Below are 16,736 nucleotides of genomic sequence, written 5' to 3' on the forward strand. Positions count from 1 at the left end.
GTGAATGTCCAACAAAAGACACCAGAAATACTTTGTTTTTGCATGATTGATATTAAAATAAATGAGATAGCTGGTACAGATCAAGACATCACTAACATTAAGCATGCAGTGTTTTCGCTTCTTTTTCTTGGGCACTACAGCCTATGACAGGCCAATAAGTTTTTGCTATCTTGATCTATTCTGTGCCATGGCCTTCCAGGTAGTTATTCCTATTATCTTTAGGTCCCTCTCAACTGTGTCCAGCCAATTAGTCGGGGGACACCCCCTTTTCTTGTATCTTCTAGTTTAAAAAAAGTTACTTTTTTTGCGTGGTTTTGGTCTACAGATCTATAAAGGTGTACCAGCCATCGAATGCGATTGGCCTTAATAACATGAACTATAGTGTTTTCTCTATTCTAAATAAATTTTGGGCATGTAAGACTATATAAAATGAAACAAAAATAAAAATATTCAACTCAAATATAAAAACAGTACTTTTATACGAATCAAAAACATGGTACAGCTTAAAAACAAATCCAAATAAGTTACAGGCTTTTTTAAACTAATGTTTCAGAAGAATTCTTAATATAAAATGGTTTCACAAATTATTTAACACTGAATTATTCTAAATCAGTAGAATTTGAAATCAGAATGCGAATGGCGATAAATAGGACACATTAACAAAAAACTGGACGAATTTAAAGTAAAACAGGTGCTGGGCTGGACCTAAAATGACACATCACAGAACTATTATGAATCAATTAAAGACAATAGACAAAACAATGCAGAGAAATATAGTGCTTGGCCACCAACAGGGGGAGATGGTGAGTCGCAACTAAGGCTGTATGCTTCCCACGGAGTGAAGCATATTATTATTCTGAAAAATGAAGAAATGATTGAAAGTTATTGGGTGTCTTCCAAAATTTTCTATATTTCCTTATCTTTTTTGGTTGAATTTAGACTTTTGTAATGTAGTTAGATAACTTAATTAGTAATAAGCACCAATTAGTTATTGGCACTCTAAGAGGATAGGTTATACTTTGTGCTATGTTGACTAAAGCAAAAAGCATGAATAAATCACATATAAAAGCATGGAAATTAAAAGTATACATATTATAGTTTCAGTTCTATAAACAAGAATCTTTTTTAGTGTCTAAACACAAAATGGCAGTAGAAAGTAAAGAGACAAACATATGAAAAATGGTTTAAGCCGTAGGGACAGAGAAACAAACTTGGACAAGACAATAAGAGAGGGGAGGTAAGAAACAGGTGTGAGAGGAATAATAATTAGATCATTAACTAAATTATTAGAGTTTATAGATGTGTATAGGTTTGGTATAGTATATAGCATAGGTTTGATATGAAAGGTATAAGTATAGGTTTTCTTCTGTCAAAATCATTCAACACTGTTCTTCATCTATCGAGCTTAATTTCTGGGATTCATTAAATATTTGGGTGTTGGTATTCTGTAATCAACGCTTTTACTATACAGAATTATTTACAATCAGCACAGTGGTAATAAACTTAGGAAGGTGGCAAAACGCATATTGGGAATTACATAGAAACCATTTTTATAGAAATATTGTAAGCAATAGAGGTTCTTCTCTCTGGATTGTCAATTGGGATATAAATCTGGATTGGCTGTTCGAGAGCATTTAAAACAGTACTTTTATTTGTTTAAATTATCTTAACTTCGTGTTTTCTGATAATTATTGTCAAAAATTGTTTTCAAATAGGAGAAGATTCAGCTGTTTTATCCTGATTTATTCAGTGCAGAAAATTTAAAAAAAAATCCAGAGTGCAAAAAATTTAATTAGAATAGCTTTTCAAACATTGGGAAAGGATAGGAAACTAGAAAGTTCATTAACTAAATTTTTAGGGTTTTTGAAAATATGAAATGATTCCCAGATGTCATGGTTGGTAAATGAAGAGTAGTGTTGAATGATTTTAGCTGAAAATTCAAACCCGTGATTACAATTCCAACTATAAGGGCAACGGAATATTGTTTAATATCCTGATTTTGGACATATCTTTCATGTTTTTAAATCGAAATTTAAGGATATGCTTTGTTTATTAATATACTCAAAACCATATCCCACATTTGATAACAATTAATATCAGCAACAAGGTCCTTAAGGTTGTTGAAATTATTTTTTTTTACAGGGAAGAAAACGACTAAACTGAAATTTATTCAAAATCGTAGCAATTTAGGGACTGATTTTCGGATAATAAAGTAAAATACACAAATTGTTGAAGTTCGGATTCGAGAGTTTGTTGGATTGCATGATTTGTTTTCTATAGATGAAATCAAAGTTACTTTAGTTATTGATATATATTTCAACTCTAGCTAATGATTAGAGGTATAAGGTCTTATTATTGTTTCTTGGTTATCAACTCTTATTAATGATTAGTAGTTATGAGTTTTAAGAAATAATTTGTGGTTACAATTTCTTAATTAAGATTAGTATTTTATTTAATAAATAGTCGTTATTCAAATTTATTATTTATAGCAGCGATTTTTTCCCATTTAAATATTTCATTACATCCTAGTAGAGTTAAGTGTTAGTTGATCTTTCGCCAAGTAAAAGCCAAAGTTGAGTTTGCCTTAAACTCAAAGCAAAGATTTAATTTAGAATTATTGCAAAGAACCCTCTTATAACGCACCCGCATTTAACGACACTTCGGATTTCATGAGCGAAATGGAATGCTTTGAGGCAAGTCATATGGATATATTTAGTCTTAAAATTGTTTGTACCCTATTTGAGGATATTATAATAGTTTCAGGTAGTCTAAAAATGTTGCTATTGGCAACATTGGAGATTTTGTCAACGGTAGTTTTGATTAGTAAATTGTTTACCTCTAAACTTTCCATTGAGGAGTTACGTGCAAGGGCGCCGGCAGAGGGGTGCAAGGGGGTGCACTTGCACCCACCTGGCTTTTTTTTTAAAGCAAAGAGACACAGAAAAACAATTTTGTTACAAATTTTTTTTATTAAAAATATTTTAATTCAAAAACAAATAATTAAGTAATTATTGATACATAACAATTAAAAAATTGCTTAATCAAACAAGAATTGTAATCGTCTTGTTTGCTGTTCAAATCTGTTTATAACTCTTTTAATGAATTCTGAGCCATCGTTGATTCTTTTCTTATGCACACTGAGCATGCACAAACTTGGCAGATATCTAAGCTATGTTTTTAAATTTCATTTAATAAAATATAAATAATATTATATTTTCTATTAGTTATTTAGTTTAACAAAGGTGTATAACACAAACTGACTTCTCACAACTGTAAAACTTCATCAACACAATAAATACCAATGATAAGTGTAAGCGTGCACAAACACGTTAGTATACAAAACTACGGTTTGTAGTTATTTGTGTTTCAAAGTAAGTAGCTATGCCAGCGCCATCAATACAGTTTCCCGTGGCAAAATTTGCAAGTACAGGAAATTCGCACTTTTTAAAAAATAATATCTTGTTAACAATGAAGAAATGTATCTTGAAAAAAATTAACAGATGAAAGTATATGTAATAAAAAATAAAATGTAATAACGGAATGCATTAAAAAAAAAAAATTTCTGGGGGGGGGTAGTTTGCTAGAGGGTTGCACCCCCTTTCATATTATTCTGCCGGCGCCCTTGGTTACGTGATAATTCAGTTGCATAATAAAAATAAGATAATTGGTCTAATACTGCCTTTAGTATCTGGTTATCAATGTGTAATTTTTCTTTTGAAGGTGCATATTAACGTTTTCATAAACATAGCTTATAAAATTAAGCCCAATAGAAAAGAAATTCCAGTCTGCGAGTGGGCTGCCATCAGGAAAAAAATTCAACATATGGGGAGTGGGTGGTTATAAGCTATGTCAATCCTTCATCTATGAAAAGGTACCTTGCCATAGAATCAAGTTAACATGTCTTATATACTAGTGAATTGGAATTATATTTTTGTAGTGATATTTACACTACAGTAGTCCCCCTCCAGTATTATATCTGTGATAAAATTCGATGAACCGTTACCACTAGTAGTTTCATTGATGTTTTGTAAGAAGCCAGGAGAGCTGTATTAAGATAACGATACATTTTGAGTGCTGATTGTGTGAGCTGTATTAGGCTCAAGGTCGTGGTCCCTCCTGCGTTGCCTTTAGCAGTCGAGTGTATGCGTTGTGTGTGATCTAGACTGAGAAGCAACAACGCGAGGAAGACAATGTCGCAGTCACAAGTCAACTGTTCTATGTGGACCATCCATCGAAGTAGGCGTATTCAAATCGAAGTGGGAGTTTCTGTTTAGGTAGGCATGTTCACATCACGTCCGGGTCACCAATGTGGGGATAGTAATTAACGACCATGCCAACCTTCATCTATGAAAAGATTCCTCACCATAGAATCAAGTTAACATGTCTTTTATGCTTGTGAATTGGAATTATATTTTTGTAGTGGCAGATACACTACACCTTCCATGCTAATAAATTGAGGAAACATCTGTGTTCAGATTAGAGTTTGAATAAAAAGTGTAGCAATCAAAAGTTTCGAAACACGAAAAAAAAATTTTTTTTTTTCTTGTTTTACAAAGCTATTTTTTTTGATTCAAATTTGTAAAATAAATGTTTTCTTGCTAATTTTGAGTATCATTTCGTAGGTAGATTCTTGTGCAAAGCGTTTTTATAGTCTAAAATGTGATGTATTCAATATCTTTTAAAATAAGTAAGTGGTTTGAAGAACCTTCGAGCAGAGGTTACGTTGCTCCAAAATTTTAAAAATAGCTAAAAAAAAAAATACAAAAAAGGGACATTAAATTTTTTTTTCAGTCCATCTCCTTACATACCTAGTTAATTAATTAAAATTCAATTTGTATATTGTAATATCATTAATTATATTTTCAATTAACGAATATGAAGGAGAAAACATGAAAAGTGGCTGAAAGTTAACACGAAAAGTTGTATAGAACAATTTTAAATTTTTTCTGGCCTCGAAACCCAAAATTATTGACCCTCTTTTTGCGGAACCCCGAATTAACAAATAAAGTTTACTACAAAAATTATAATTATAATTGTAAACCTAACCAAATAAACGCTGCTAAGTATTTAAAAAATATTAACGTTAATTTTCTCATAATTTTATAAATAATAGTTTTAAAATTAAATTTTGTTTTAGATATTTGACTTCACAGGCCCTGGAGCGGCAGGTAGTTTAGCTTTGAATCTGTTTAGCATAAGATGAAAATGATTAAAATAAGCTGAATTACTGTTGAAATAAAAATGAATTAAGGAATGTTTGAGGTATTATTATTATTATTATTTTTTTTAATGAACATTGAGATCGAAAAATGTTAATTGATGCTTAGTTTCTGAAAATATTTTTATTTTCCATAAACTTAATAACATTAAGAAAAATGAGTAGCGAAAAAAACCATCAATAAAAAACTTAGAAAAATAAATTTTACAATTAGTAAAGAGTGAAACGTTTTCTATACTACATTACATAGTGACTATATTACAAATAATAAACAATAAAAAAAATTACTACATTTCAGAATGCGACTTTCAGTAACTTGGAGTTAATTTCCGCTTGACACAAGTGGGCTTTTATTACATGTGATTTGCTTGAAATGTAAAATAAATTTTTTAGGACTGCACAAAACCGTATGGATTATCTCTTTTAACGGAGCAAAAAGAAAAAAAAAGAAAAAAAAAGAAAAAAAAAAGAATTTTTCTTAAAAATAGAAAGTTATTTTGCTCGAAAGAATCACATTGTGATGTTAAAAGTTTGTTATAAAAGAGAATGAGCGGTTTAAATAACTTCTCATTAAACTATCAATCATTTTAATCTTTATTTTTTGAGCAAAAATGCCGATATGAAGGGTTCTGAATTTGTTCAGCAAGGCATTGATTGTTCAAATTTTAATTTAATTAGAAATTAATTTTTACCTACATTTTCATTGTTTTTTTGTCTTAATTTGCATGTCTTAAATTTTAATGAGTATTTTATCATATTTAAGTATTGTTTTTTCTCTTTGCATTCGCTTTATTACAATTTGCAAAAATGCACTGCGTTGGTTTTCTATTACTAACTGCATTTTGTTCAATTAAATGTAGTTATGGATCTGAAGTTTAATTAAATCAATTGTGTTGTTTCTTGTTCAAGTACTAAGACGCATTTTACATTTAATTTATTATTAGAATGTAACAAATCGTATATACTTAGTAAGATTTCGTATGATAGTTAGTAGTAATTTTTATAGCTTGTGAAAGAGAATAAAGATTATATATATACCGTAAACCGGGGTGAGTCTACCCATCCAGGGGCGAGTCTACCCACTTTAGTTTTATTTAATTTTCACTATTTTAAATTGCAAATAAAAAAAAATTTTACCGACGGAGGACTTAGTTCAGACTCTAAGGAAGATGGCGCTGTAGTAGTTTGATCCGTTTTTATTTATTTGGTGTCTTTTTAACCGACCTGTTCAAACGTCTTTTGAGAGATTTGTATTGAAAATCAGCAAACTTTTAGTTGGTGCTCCGTAAGTATATTATTATTGTTACTATTTTCACTTTGGCTAAGTGATAAACTTATCTAAGACTAAGATTACATTAATTTTATATGAAAAAAAACAAAAAGAATGTAAGTTTTGCTGTTGTAAACAAAAAGCCAGAATTCGCGGGGCGAGTCTACCCATTCATATTTAGTTTTAATAAAGCATAATAATATAATTTAGAACTTTGTTTATATTAAAATTAAGTCATTTTCAATGAATTCGAGTATATTATTTTAATTCTGCATTGATAAATTTATCATTAATAAGAAAATTTATAGGTTAAATATAAATGTAAATATAAAATATGTTTATTTTACCTATTTTTTCAATTTTTATATTACAAAAGTAACTTTTTTTATTTAATGCAAGTTAAATAAATTATTATTTATAAATTATTATTACCTCCCAAAAGAATGGGAAAAGGATTTTTAATGATTCCCAATGCTTGAATTTCGATTTTGTTAATAATCTTTAATTATTATTATTTATTAATTATTTAATTGCAAATTTATATTAATTTTAATTTATTTTTATCAACAATAATCAGAAAAAAGTGTTATTTTATAATGTTAATGATTATAAAAACAAAACTGTGATCAAAATGTGATAATCGATCAAATACTCAATTTGTGTTATTTTATGAATAAAAAAATGGAATATATAATAAAGTTATGAATTTTACGTCATAAATATCCTATATAGTAACTAAAATTACAATTTAATAGTAAAATTGGATTATTTACAATGTTAACATTCATTTTAGTAGAATGGTTAGACTCGCCCCATACGAGAGATTTGTCAGCAGTTCTATGAAAATATACAGTAACAGCGTAACTGTTAATATTTTCTAAAATCGATTTCACAGCTTTAAAGAGGGATAAATAGCGATTCCGAAACACCTATTAAAAGCCTTTTTTCTTTAATATTTACAAAAGTTTGACAGCTTGAAAGTTGACAAACTGAAAAAATGGGTAGACTCGCCCCGGTTTACGGTATATATATATATATATATATATATATATATATATATATATATATATATATATATATATATATATATATATATATATATATATATATATATATATATATATATATATATATATATATATATATATATATATATATATATATATATATATATATATATATATATATATATATATATATATATATATATATATATATATATTGTGTTCCATCTCGTGTGACCGGTTTGCTTCGTGTTAAAAATATAGATAAAATAAAATAAAATACACACAATAGAATTGATTTGCGTTCGGTTAATCGGAAAGTGTTAAGCCAAATTACACTGAGAAAAAAAAAGCATAGCCAAAACTACTAGAATATGGTAAGATTTACCGTTAATTTGGCTGTATAGGAATTACCATTACCATTTTATGCCGTTATTATTAACATTTCATGGTATTTCTTTACTTTTCAAAAAAAAATATCGATTGAATGCTGAATGAATCTGCCAATCCTTAGATTTCCAATTAATGAAAATACATTTCGAGCCACAAATTTGTTTTGGGCAAGTTGCCAATACAATAAATAATCTTGTATTAGTCGAAATGTTTAAAAAAATGTGTTAGAAATTTATTTGTTTTTTCCCCAGATATTGGTCAGTTGCAAGTAAAAATTATCTTTTCTTCTACTTGAATTATGGTAGCGGAAAAAAATATATTAGAGTAATATTTCTGACATCCCATTAAATAAAATAATAAAATATATTGTTCTTAAAACAAAATATGCAGTAAAACGTTGAAATATAAAACGATTTCTGCTGGTCCTTTGTAATAGTATCGTTTTGAAAATTATTTAAAGAATTTATTTAGTTAAAAATAGATAAGGAGTCTGCGCTCCCTGTTCGCTGCCGTTCACCAACCCAGATAATTACTTCACAATATTTTCTTCCTTGTTTTTTCGTCTTTTTGGGCCCAAAACAGCTTTTTTGGAAATTATTTGTTTTTACATGCAACAAGAAGAATTCTGTATACAATATTATTAATTTTCTGTGCTATGCTCATTATTCTCTTAAAATCTAATAGTGAACATAATTAATTTTGTTTACCAATAATTTTTTTAATTATCATTTAAAAAAAATTGCGTATTGTTCTAACAAATTCGGTTAGCTCACAATCGTGAATTAATATTTTCACTTTCCAAACAGGTTAAATACAGTTTGTGCATGCATCACATTGTGCATGAAGCTCATGGTTAAGTTCTTAATTATTTAATACTTAACTGAAATTACAATTGTATATTAATGTAATTTGCACGAAAAAATAATATATTATTGTAATATATACTATATATATTACTATAAATTTAGACACAGATTCAAATGAGTTAATCTTAAAATTTAGCTAGATTAATAAGGTAATATCATAGAATTACGTTATAACAATTAAACTCTTTTAGTTTTAAACTCTTTTTTTAAGTTTTAAACTCTTGATATAGAAAAAAAATAAAAATAAAAATAGAAGACAACACGAAAAATAAATGCAGGTAAATACTTTTAAACTAGGGATAAAATTTTTTTTAAAAGGAAACAATACCTTTAGGACTTTTATTAATTTTGTGATGAGTTAGGAAAACTGGATCTTACCACGTGGTTTGGCGGCCACTAAAAATGCCCCGTCAACTATGGAGAAAAGTGCTATACAATTGTTTTATTGTTAGATAAAGAGAGTTTCAAAGAATACTTACAAACTGTAGCCTTGAAAGATTGTTTGGGGCCAGGATAGCCTGTTTGGTAGGGCACTGGGCCCATGTCCAAGAGGGCGTGGGTTCAATCCTTGTCGGCCGAAGACTCATGCACGTTAAATAAGTCGAGTCACAAAGTCCTCCATGTTCCCATAACAAAACAAACCTCTGGGGGTACTGATCCAGGAGTTTCCTTGCCTTCTGGATTGGGTTCAAAATTACAAGGCTATGGAGTTGAACATTAGTAGTCGTAAACCCATAAAATTGGGTCAGCTGTTCAGCGACGACTATAAAATAAAATAAAAATTGTAGCCTTGACCCGTGATGGCTCAATAGAGCCTTTGCCTTCTAATGAGGTGTGAGGTTAACTCAGTACGATTCCTAGCGATAGCTGGTAGATGCGAATTCCGCACTCGGCTCGCACCGAACGCAGTGTTGAAGTAAAATATCATCATCGGTAGATGGGTCGTAGGTTAATGTCCCCTTGCCGTCAGGCTGAACATGTGAGGTTTTCGTTCCTCTCCATGTAATGCAAATTTGGGTGAGTTCCATCAAAAAAATTATCCAAATTTTACCTTATTCTGTTAATTTTGACCATGCTTATTTTTTTCAGTGCACTAATTTGTTTGCATTCATCAGTAAATAATGTTAAAGCAGCAAATTTTCAGAGGTATTTGAATGGCCATTTTGTACAAAAACCTTCATAAAACATAAAATTAAGGATGTTTATATGAGTAGATCTCAGCTGGCGTTCCATGGAACCCAAAAAGGACTCGTAATAAAAACACATGACATGTGAGAGTTGAACTTGTCTTTGATTTACAAAAACTTAAAATGAAAACGCAACAGGAACATTATTTCCGTTAAGTTGCAGGATTGGTAGAGCTGAAAAATCTCGCACCATTACGAAAAATTTAATTGTACTATGTTTGACAAAAATAGTCGGCTGCGTATTTGAAGAAAATGCAGTTAGGATAATTTTTTCTAGATTGTTGAATAATTAATTTCTAGATGGTTGAATTACCAATTTCTAGATAGTTGCATAATCAATCTCTAGAATCATGAATGAGGGTGTAGTTGGCGTTTTTGACTAGTCGAGTCTGGGTTCCACTAAAAGGAAGTCAAATAATTTACTTTATAACTGTTTTTCTATTAAAATAGAAATGTTCAGTAACAGAACTGTTGGTGAATCAAAGAAAAGAAAACTTTAATCAGTGATCATAATACAATATGTACAAGAATGCATTTCAAGGAAAATGAATAATAATTCTCGTAAAAAAATGAAAAGATATAGACTTAAAAATTTCACTCAAAAATGTTCATGAATTGTGACAGGTTGAGTACTTCATCCTCTTCTGTTTCTGTCTCTGATTGCAAAACCACACTCTGACCACGCTCTTCTTGAGATCGAGTTTCTGAGCAATGGAGGCAATCTTATCGCTGCTCGGTCTTTGCTGAAGAGCGAAATAGGCCTCTAGGGATCGCTTCTCAATGGCTGCGATCGATGTCCTCTTCCTCTTTTTGTCTGGGAGCACCCTCTTCCCATTGTGCATCTCTGCAGCTTCTAGCCACGATTGTAGCACCGGTTTCAACGCAACCATATTGTTTCTGGAGAGGGTCAAGGATTCGAACCTGGAGACACGTAAAGAAAGAATTTCATTGGAGCATATTGAAAGGATTTTAAAAATATGTAAGATGTTTTAGAACAACGGTTATAAATTTGGCAGGGTACATCACAGGGATTGAGATTTGCACAGTAACCCATAACCGGGAATATCATCGGACGTTGTTAGTGGAGCTTCTCCTATTGCGAACTCGATGAAATGATCCTGCGCATTTGAAAAAGTCCTTTTAATATTTAAATTTTCTTAATTTTATGTTTTGAATTATTATTGTGTAAAATTTGCTTTCAAATCGTTTCTAAAATTGCTGTTTTATCGTAATGTATGGTCCTTAATCTCTTGTAGGGACCATGTGTCGGCAACTGCTTTTCCGAATTGTCACCAGCACGAGAATTGGTCACTATAACTAATTAGCAAACGTTTTATGTCACCATATACTGACCAAAATTTCGGTATTTAAAAATATATCACGATGTTTTTCCAATTTTAGTAATTTAAATTCTTTCTATTTTAATCAATTGTTTTTTACTCAAATAAAATTTATCAACAGTCACAATTATATCGCACTCTATAATTATCGTTACATGTATAATTATCGATATTATGTTGGTGAACATGGTTTGTGAACATCTATGCGCAAAATGTACCATATCCTCCTCAAGAACAGCGTAAGGGGCGTGCAGGATGGACGTTCGTACAGTACGCCAAGTTAAGGGGGTGCCGAACGAGATCCAGATTTAATTTTCAATAAGTTATTTATTATTTTCCTTTTTTAAAGTATTGCTTGTTAGAAAAATACATTTATAGTTTTTTATTTTTTAACTATATATTCTTAGATTAACTTTCTTTATTGTAAAAAGTTCAGGACTTCACGCCAATATTCTCAAAGAGTTAATGCAAGACAAAAACAGAGAGAGGAATGACAACAGAGAATAACCATGCGCTTTTCATTTTGCTCTAGATTAATTCTTTTCAATTTAGTATGTTATGTCAAGTTTATGAGATTTTTTTTAAACAAAACATCACTTTGGCATTTAGGTAAGAAATTCGAACATTTTTGCCTTACTTTAATTTACTATTTAATCAAAGGTAAGAAAAAAAATTGTAAATGAATTATTTTTTATCGCTATGTCTAGATGTGTTAACATTTGTTTTCTTCCAGTTTTTTTTTTAAAATCAAATTTCTGAGAGACCTCCTCAAAAATCAAATTTAAAAAAAAAAGTCAGATATCTAAAATTTGGTTTCGAAAGAACTATTCTACCAATTTCGTTCAAATTTTGTACTTTGTCATATAAAATTACATTTTATAAAATGAGGTAAAAATTTGTACATCTCAAATTATTTTGATGATTATTAAATAAAATGTAAAAAAATAATAAATGAGTATTAATTTTTTTTCTCTACATAGAACTATCTTTGGTTTAACGAATTTTATAATTGTGTGCAGAATATTCTGTAATTTACTTTAAAAGTTCTTGAACTACTGCAAAATATGCAAAAAGTAAAATTAATATTAAGGGGTCCAAATAAAAAAAAATAGTTAGGAAAATTCTTGTCTGCATCATAATTTTAAGAGCAAAAAAAATCAATTTTCACATTAAATAATTTCAATCATTGTGGGAAAATTTCAAATTATAGTGTTTCAATGCGTTTATAACGAATACAAACTACTATCAACAAATCAAATACAGGGTGTTCAAGAGAGGACTGACTGGTTTCAAAGAAGAAAAAAAAATGGCGACAGATAAATGAAACAAAATGTATGTTGTTGAACAACACTTTTACAGACATTTTGGAATTAAGTTACAAAAGTACAGAGCTCTTGAAAAGAATACAAATGCCGCAAGGCTATAATCGAACCTTTCATATTCTAGTGTCATAAACGCACGCTGTTCAATTGAATACATGGTTTGAACTTCCTAATCTGGCATGACAACCCCTTTTCATATTTCAACGCTAAAACTGATGGTCATCGATGTCTTGTAGCGTCATCTGTTGGCGACTTATGTTACTAAATTCCAAACTTTCTGTACAAAATTTTCATAGTTGAATCAACATGCCATTTGTTTTATTCCTCTTTTGTTCATGTCCTTCATTCCCGAGTTTTCCAATTTCGAAATTAGTCAGTCCACTCTGTACATCCTGCATAGATTAACCACTTTAAAAAAGTATGAGTATCTTTAGTAAGGTACAACTTACCTGCAAATCGTACTTTGCGAAAGTGTACCCACACCGGGTAACTTGAGGTTGACAAGGGCTCTACCAACATCCGCCTGCGTCACCCCCATCTTGATCCGCCTCTGCTTGAATCTCTCTGCAAATGCTTCCAGATCTTCTTTGATCAGGGGAGGACGGCAAGAGGATGGAGAGGAATAGAACGTTCCTTGAGAATCGTGTGCTACAGGGGGAAGGGAAGGAGAGCATAAAGGTTCCATCATTTCTAGGGTGTCCATGTGGGATGCTTGAGGGTGATGAACGTTTGGATGAACACCATAAATCATGTCGTGTTTTAAGTGGTCACCGCTATCACATATGTGCTTGCCCATCGAGTTCATGTGCCGGTGGATCAGATTTTCATTCAGCGGTGGGAACATGGCGTTCTTAAAAAGAAAAATGGAATTATAAATATATGTTTATTTATGAATGTTTATAGTTTGTTTTGAACACATAATTAATCACACAAGCTGATATACACCCTCAGTGTTTCTTATTTTATTTTTTATAATAATAACATTTCTTCCTCTGAAATTTATAGGAAATGTTTTATCTTTTAAAACTGCAAAAGCTATCAAAAGTAAAATTTGTGCAGACTTAGAAATAGTTAAATGCTTGGTTTCTTTCTGAATAACAGGATATTTAGAAATCGTTGTTATTGGAGCATTTTCTATATCATGAAAGCATACATTTAATTAGGCAGGAACTATACTTTCTGTTTTGTAAAAGAAACCAAAAATTGCTTATTACAAGAATGAAAAAATTCTGGTAAAATTATGGCAATGATATGGTAATGACATTTCTGATAGAAAAAAATATGTCTCACGATATGCTTTAGCGTGATATTTTTGCCAACATAATTATAAATATTTATCTAAAAAATTTTAATGAGATCAAAATCTTTTTCATTTTCTCTTTTAATTTACAGAACCTAACTTTGAACTAACAGAAGTCGGAGTTGAGCAAATTTTCCGACTGTGATTCCTGTAAAATTTTCATCGACTATCAAGAAAACATTTCGGCGAGGAAAACAAATTGCAATCACTCAAATTCCTAGTGAGGTAGAATGGACTGACAATATCTAAATGAGTAGTGAGGAGGATCTAAATAAGTAGGTGACGATTGTTGAAAAAAAATCGAATTTTAATTCGAGAAATCGAATTTTAAATGTAAGACTTATTCAAACTTTGATTTCTCAGGAAGTATTCAATTCAAACGATTTCGCTCAAATTTAGCATTTCACCAAGTAAAATTACATTTTTCGAAATGGTTTAAAATATTGTATATTTTACAATTCAAAACTTTTTCTACTATTATCAAATAACATAATGAAAAATGATAAATATTCACTAAAAGTTATTATATTTTTTTGCATTGAATTATAGTTGGATAAACGAATTTTATAATTCTGTGCAAAGTTTTTTAAAATTCTCTTAAGAAGTTCTCGAAATATGGTGAGGTGGCCAAAAAGTAAAATTAACATTAAGGGGTCCGAATTTAGGATCGTTCTCCTGACCAAACTATCAAAACTAAATTTTCGAAATTGGGGTCAGAAATCCGAAAGCGTCGACAAAACGGTATGTTTATTTAGAGAAAGTACGTTTTTGTGCCTGATTTCGAAATTTGAAATATTGTCTGCATCAATTAATTACAATATTTAAGGTCAGCTCCCTCGAACTATTAAGATTAAGTCCTTTAAACGCGAAGATTCAATCATTAAATCAAAAGTTAGTCAAAATTTTTTTTTTTTTTTTTTGTACTCTGTAAAATATTTTTCTAACTGTATCTTCTTATGAATCTTTGACAAAAATTCTAAATACATACATTAAGGAGGTAATTATTGAATACCCTACATAAGCGTGAAAAGCAAAGAAATTATTATATTTTTGATTAAAAAGTTAAAATTTTATTGTTAACTGACCATTCATGCCAATAAAAAAAACTTAATAATAATTATGATGTAATAAAATGAACAACTATAAAAGCATGATACAATTATACTTCTATTTATAATTTGCAAAAAATTTTTTTTTTCATTGATAATAATAATAATTATAGTGATAGTAAAAACATTATAGTGATAATAATGATGATTATGATAACTTAAATTACTTACATGATTTGATATGATGTGCCTTTTGATTGGTTGTTGTGGTCTGTAATAAGGTGTTCTATCTGAAAAACAATGTGTTGTCGGGGTAAGATCCTTGTCGTGCAAATGAGCCATCCTTTTTACAAAATTTCAGCAGAAAACTCCTGCTTTTCTTTTGGAGTCCATCTTCACTCTTCATCTGGGATAAGGTGGATCAGATGTTTTGATCGGGGGGTGATACTGATTTTTTTCCCTTTTTTCTGACGTCACATATAGTATGGACAAATGGTTAAAATTGTTCTTTTATCGCTGCTGTTGGCGACAATTTCTTGGGGATCTAGTGGCGTTTTTATATATTCTGATAGGGAGTGTTTGCGATCTCATTTTTCGTGAATAGTGCATTGTATAAAAAATTTAGAAACAGATGAATCTTAATCTTAGAAATAAAAAACGTTAAGTAAAAAAGCAAGTTTTGACTAATAAATTTAAAAAGTTTTCAAATAGAAAGTTTTAACTATACATTTTCATCTGTACAAGTTTAAGAAAATAAGCATTTCAGAACGATTTATTGAATAAAAAAATTTTGAAAGAGATATAAAGTAGAGATTTTTAAAGTTTAACTTTAAAATTCTTGTTTCAAATCAAAATTCTGCATATCAAATAATAATCTTATAAGCATTTGATTAAAAAAATTTTGTAAATTATATTAGTTCTGAAATTTATATATCAAATACAAGATGTCTAGTGTAAAATTTAAAAATTACGGAATAAATAACGTTTTAATATAACAGAATGAAATTTGCAGGAAATCGGAAAAGATTTTGTTTTTTAAAGTTAAAATTTTTTGTGAGTTTGGTAAGAAGGTGCGAATTAGTTTACTTAGCACGGTTCATTTAGAGATCACAGACTCGAAATCTATTTTTTAAACATAATAAACGAACCAATAAAAATAAATAGTTGTTCTTGAAAGTACTTTTCAATAATTCTAAAGTAATTTCGTTCTTCTAATTTCAAATTACGAGGTGAAAACAAATCAATAATTTTTTTTTACACTTTTCTTATTGCTTAGATGAATAAAGCTGACACGTATTTTCTACTTATAATAAAATATTTGAATTTTGTCTGAAACGAGCCAAAATGAATTAAATTCAACGAGTTTGAATTTAATTTATTTTTATCAACTATATCAACATGCTGAAACATGTTTTTTTTCCAATGTTACAAAGTTCGCCATAAATTGATAGTAGAACTGGTACTATGATTGTATGCTTGTAGTCAAAGTAAAATCCTGCAGACATAAATTATCATAATTCAACGAAGTTAAATCTTGTTTTCGTCAGCATAAAATTGTTATAATTTAATAATTTAGTAAAAACGTTTGAAGCCATATTTATTATAACCTCATTTATCTTTGTCTTTAAATATCTTTTATTGTGTTTCTTTTATTGTATGTGTGCCATGGAAGGATTAGAAAGGTTAAAAAAAAGAAATTCCTATTTTTTAACGTGTAATTATTGCACACACTTTTTACTTATTTAGCAAGTGATAACCCGTTCATCGTGCGAAGGTAAAAAAAAATT

The 16,736-nt window shown here is 29.6% G+C and overlaps 1 protein-coding gene across 1 annotated transcript; it reads right to left on the bottom strand.

Annotated features, from left to right (window-relative positions):
• Positions 1-10,413: 10,413 nt before the first annotated feature.
• LOC107448348 (POU domain, class 4, transcription factor 3-like) lies at positions 10,414-15,524 on the bottom strand. The gene is made up of 3 exons (XM_016063509.3): positions 15,181-15,524; positions 13,050-13,450; positions 10,414-10,859 (listed from the first exon to the last, which is right to left on the bottom strand). Exons 1-3 carry the CDS (start codon positions 15,289-15,291, stop codon positions 10,547-10,549), a joined length of 825 nt encoding a protein of 274 aa, XP_015918995.1. The 5' UTR covers positions 15,292-15,524; the 3' UTR covers positions 10,414-10,546.
• Positions 15,525-16,736: the final 1,212 nt, after the last annotated feature.

Source organism: Parasteatoda tepidariorum, chromosome 4 (assembly GCF_982258835.1).
Source record: "Parasteatoda tepidariorum strain Cologne lab strain chromosome 4, Ptep-v5.0, whole genome shotgun sequence".
NCBI classification, from domain to species: domain Eukaryota; kingdom Metazoa; phylum Arthropoda; class Arachnida; order Araneae; family Theridiidae; genus Parasteatoda; species Parasteatoda tepidariorum.

What these genes read in the sequence shown, in the direction of transcription:
- LOC107448348 (XM_016063509.3), bottom strand. Translation starts at nt 15,291, where the DNA reads ATGGCTCATTTGCACGACAAGGATCTTACCCCGACAACACATTGTTTT. An exon ending in GGCACATCATATCAAATCAT is followed by an intron (nt 13,451 to 15,180) that starts GTAAGTAATTTA and finishes TTTCTTTTTAAG; the next exon opens with AACGCCATGTTCCCACCGCT. An exon ending in TCGCAAAGTACGATTTGCAG is followed by an intron (nt 10,860 to 13,049) that starts GTAAGTTGTACC and finishes ACGTGTCTCCAG; the next exon opens with GTTCGAATCCTTGACCCTCT.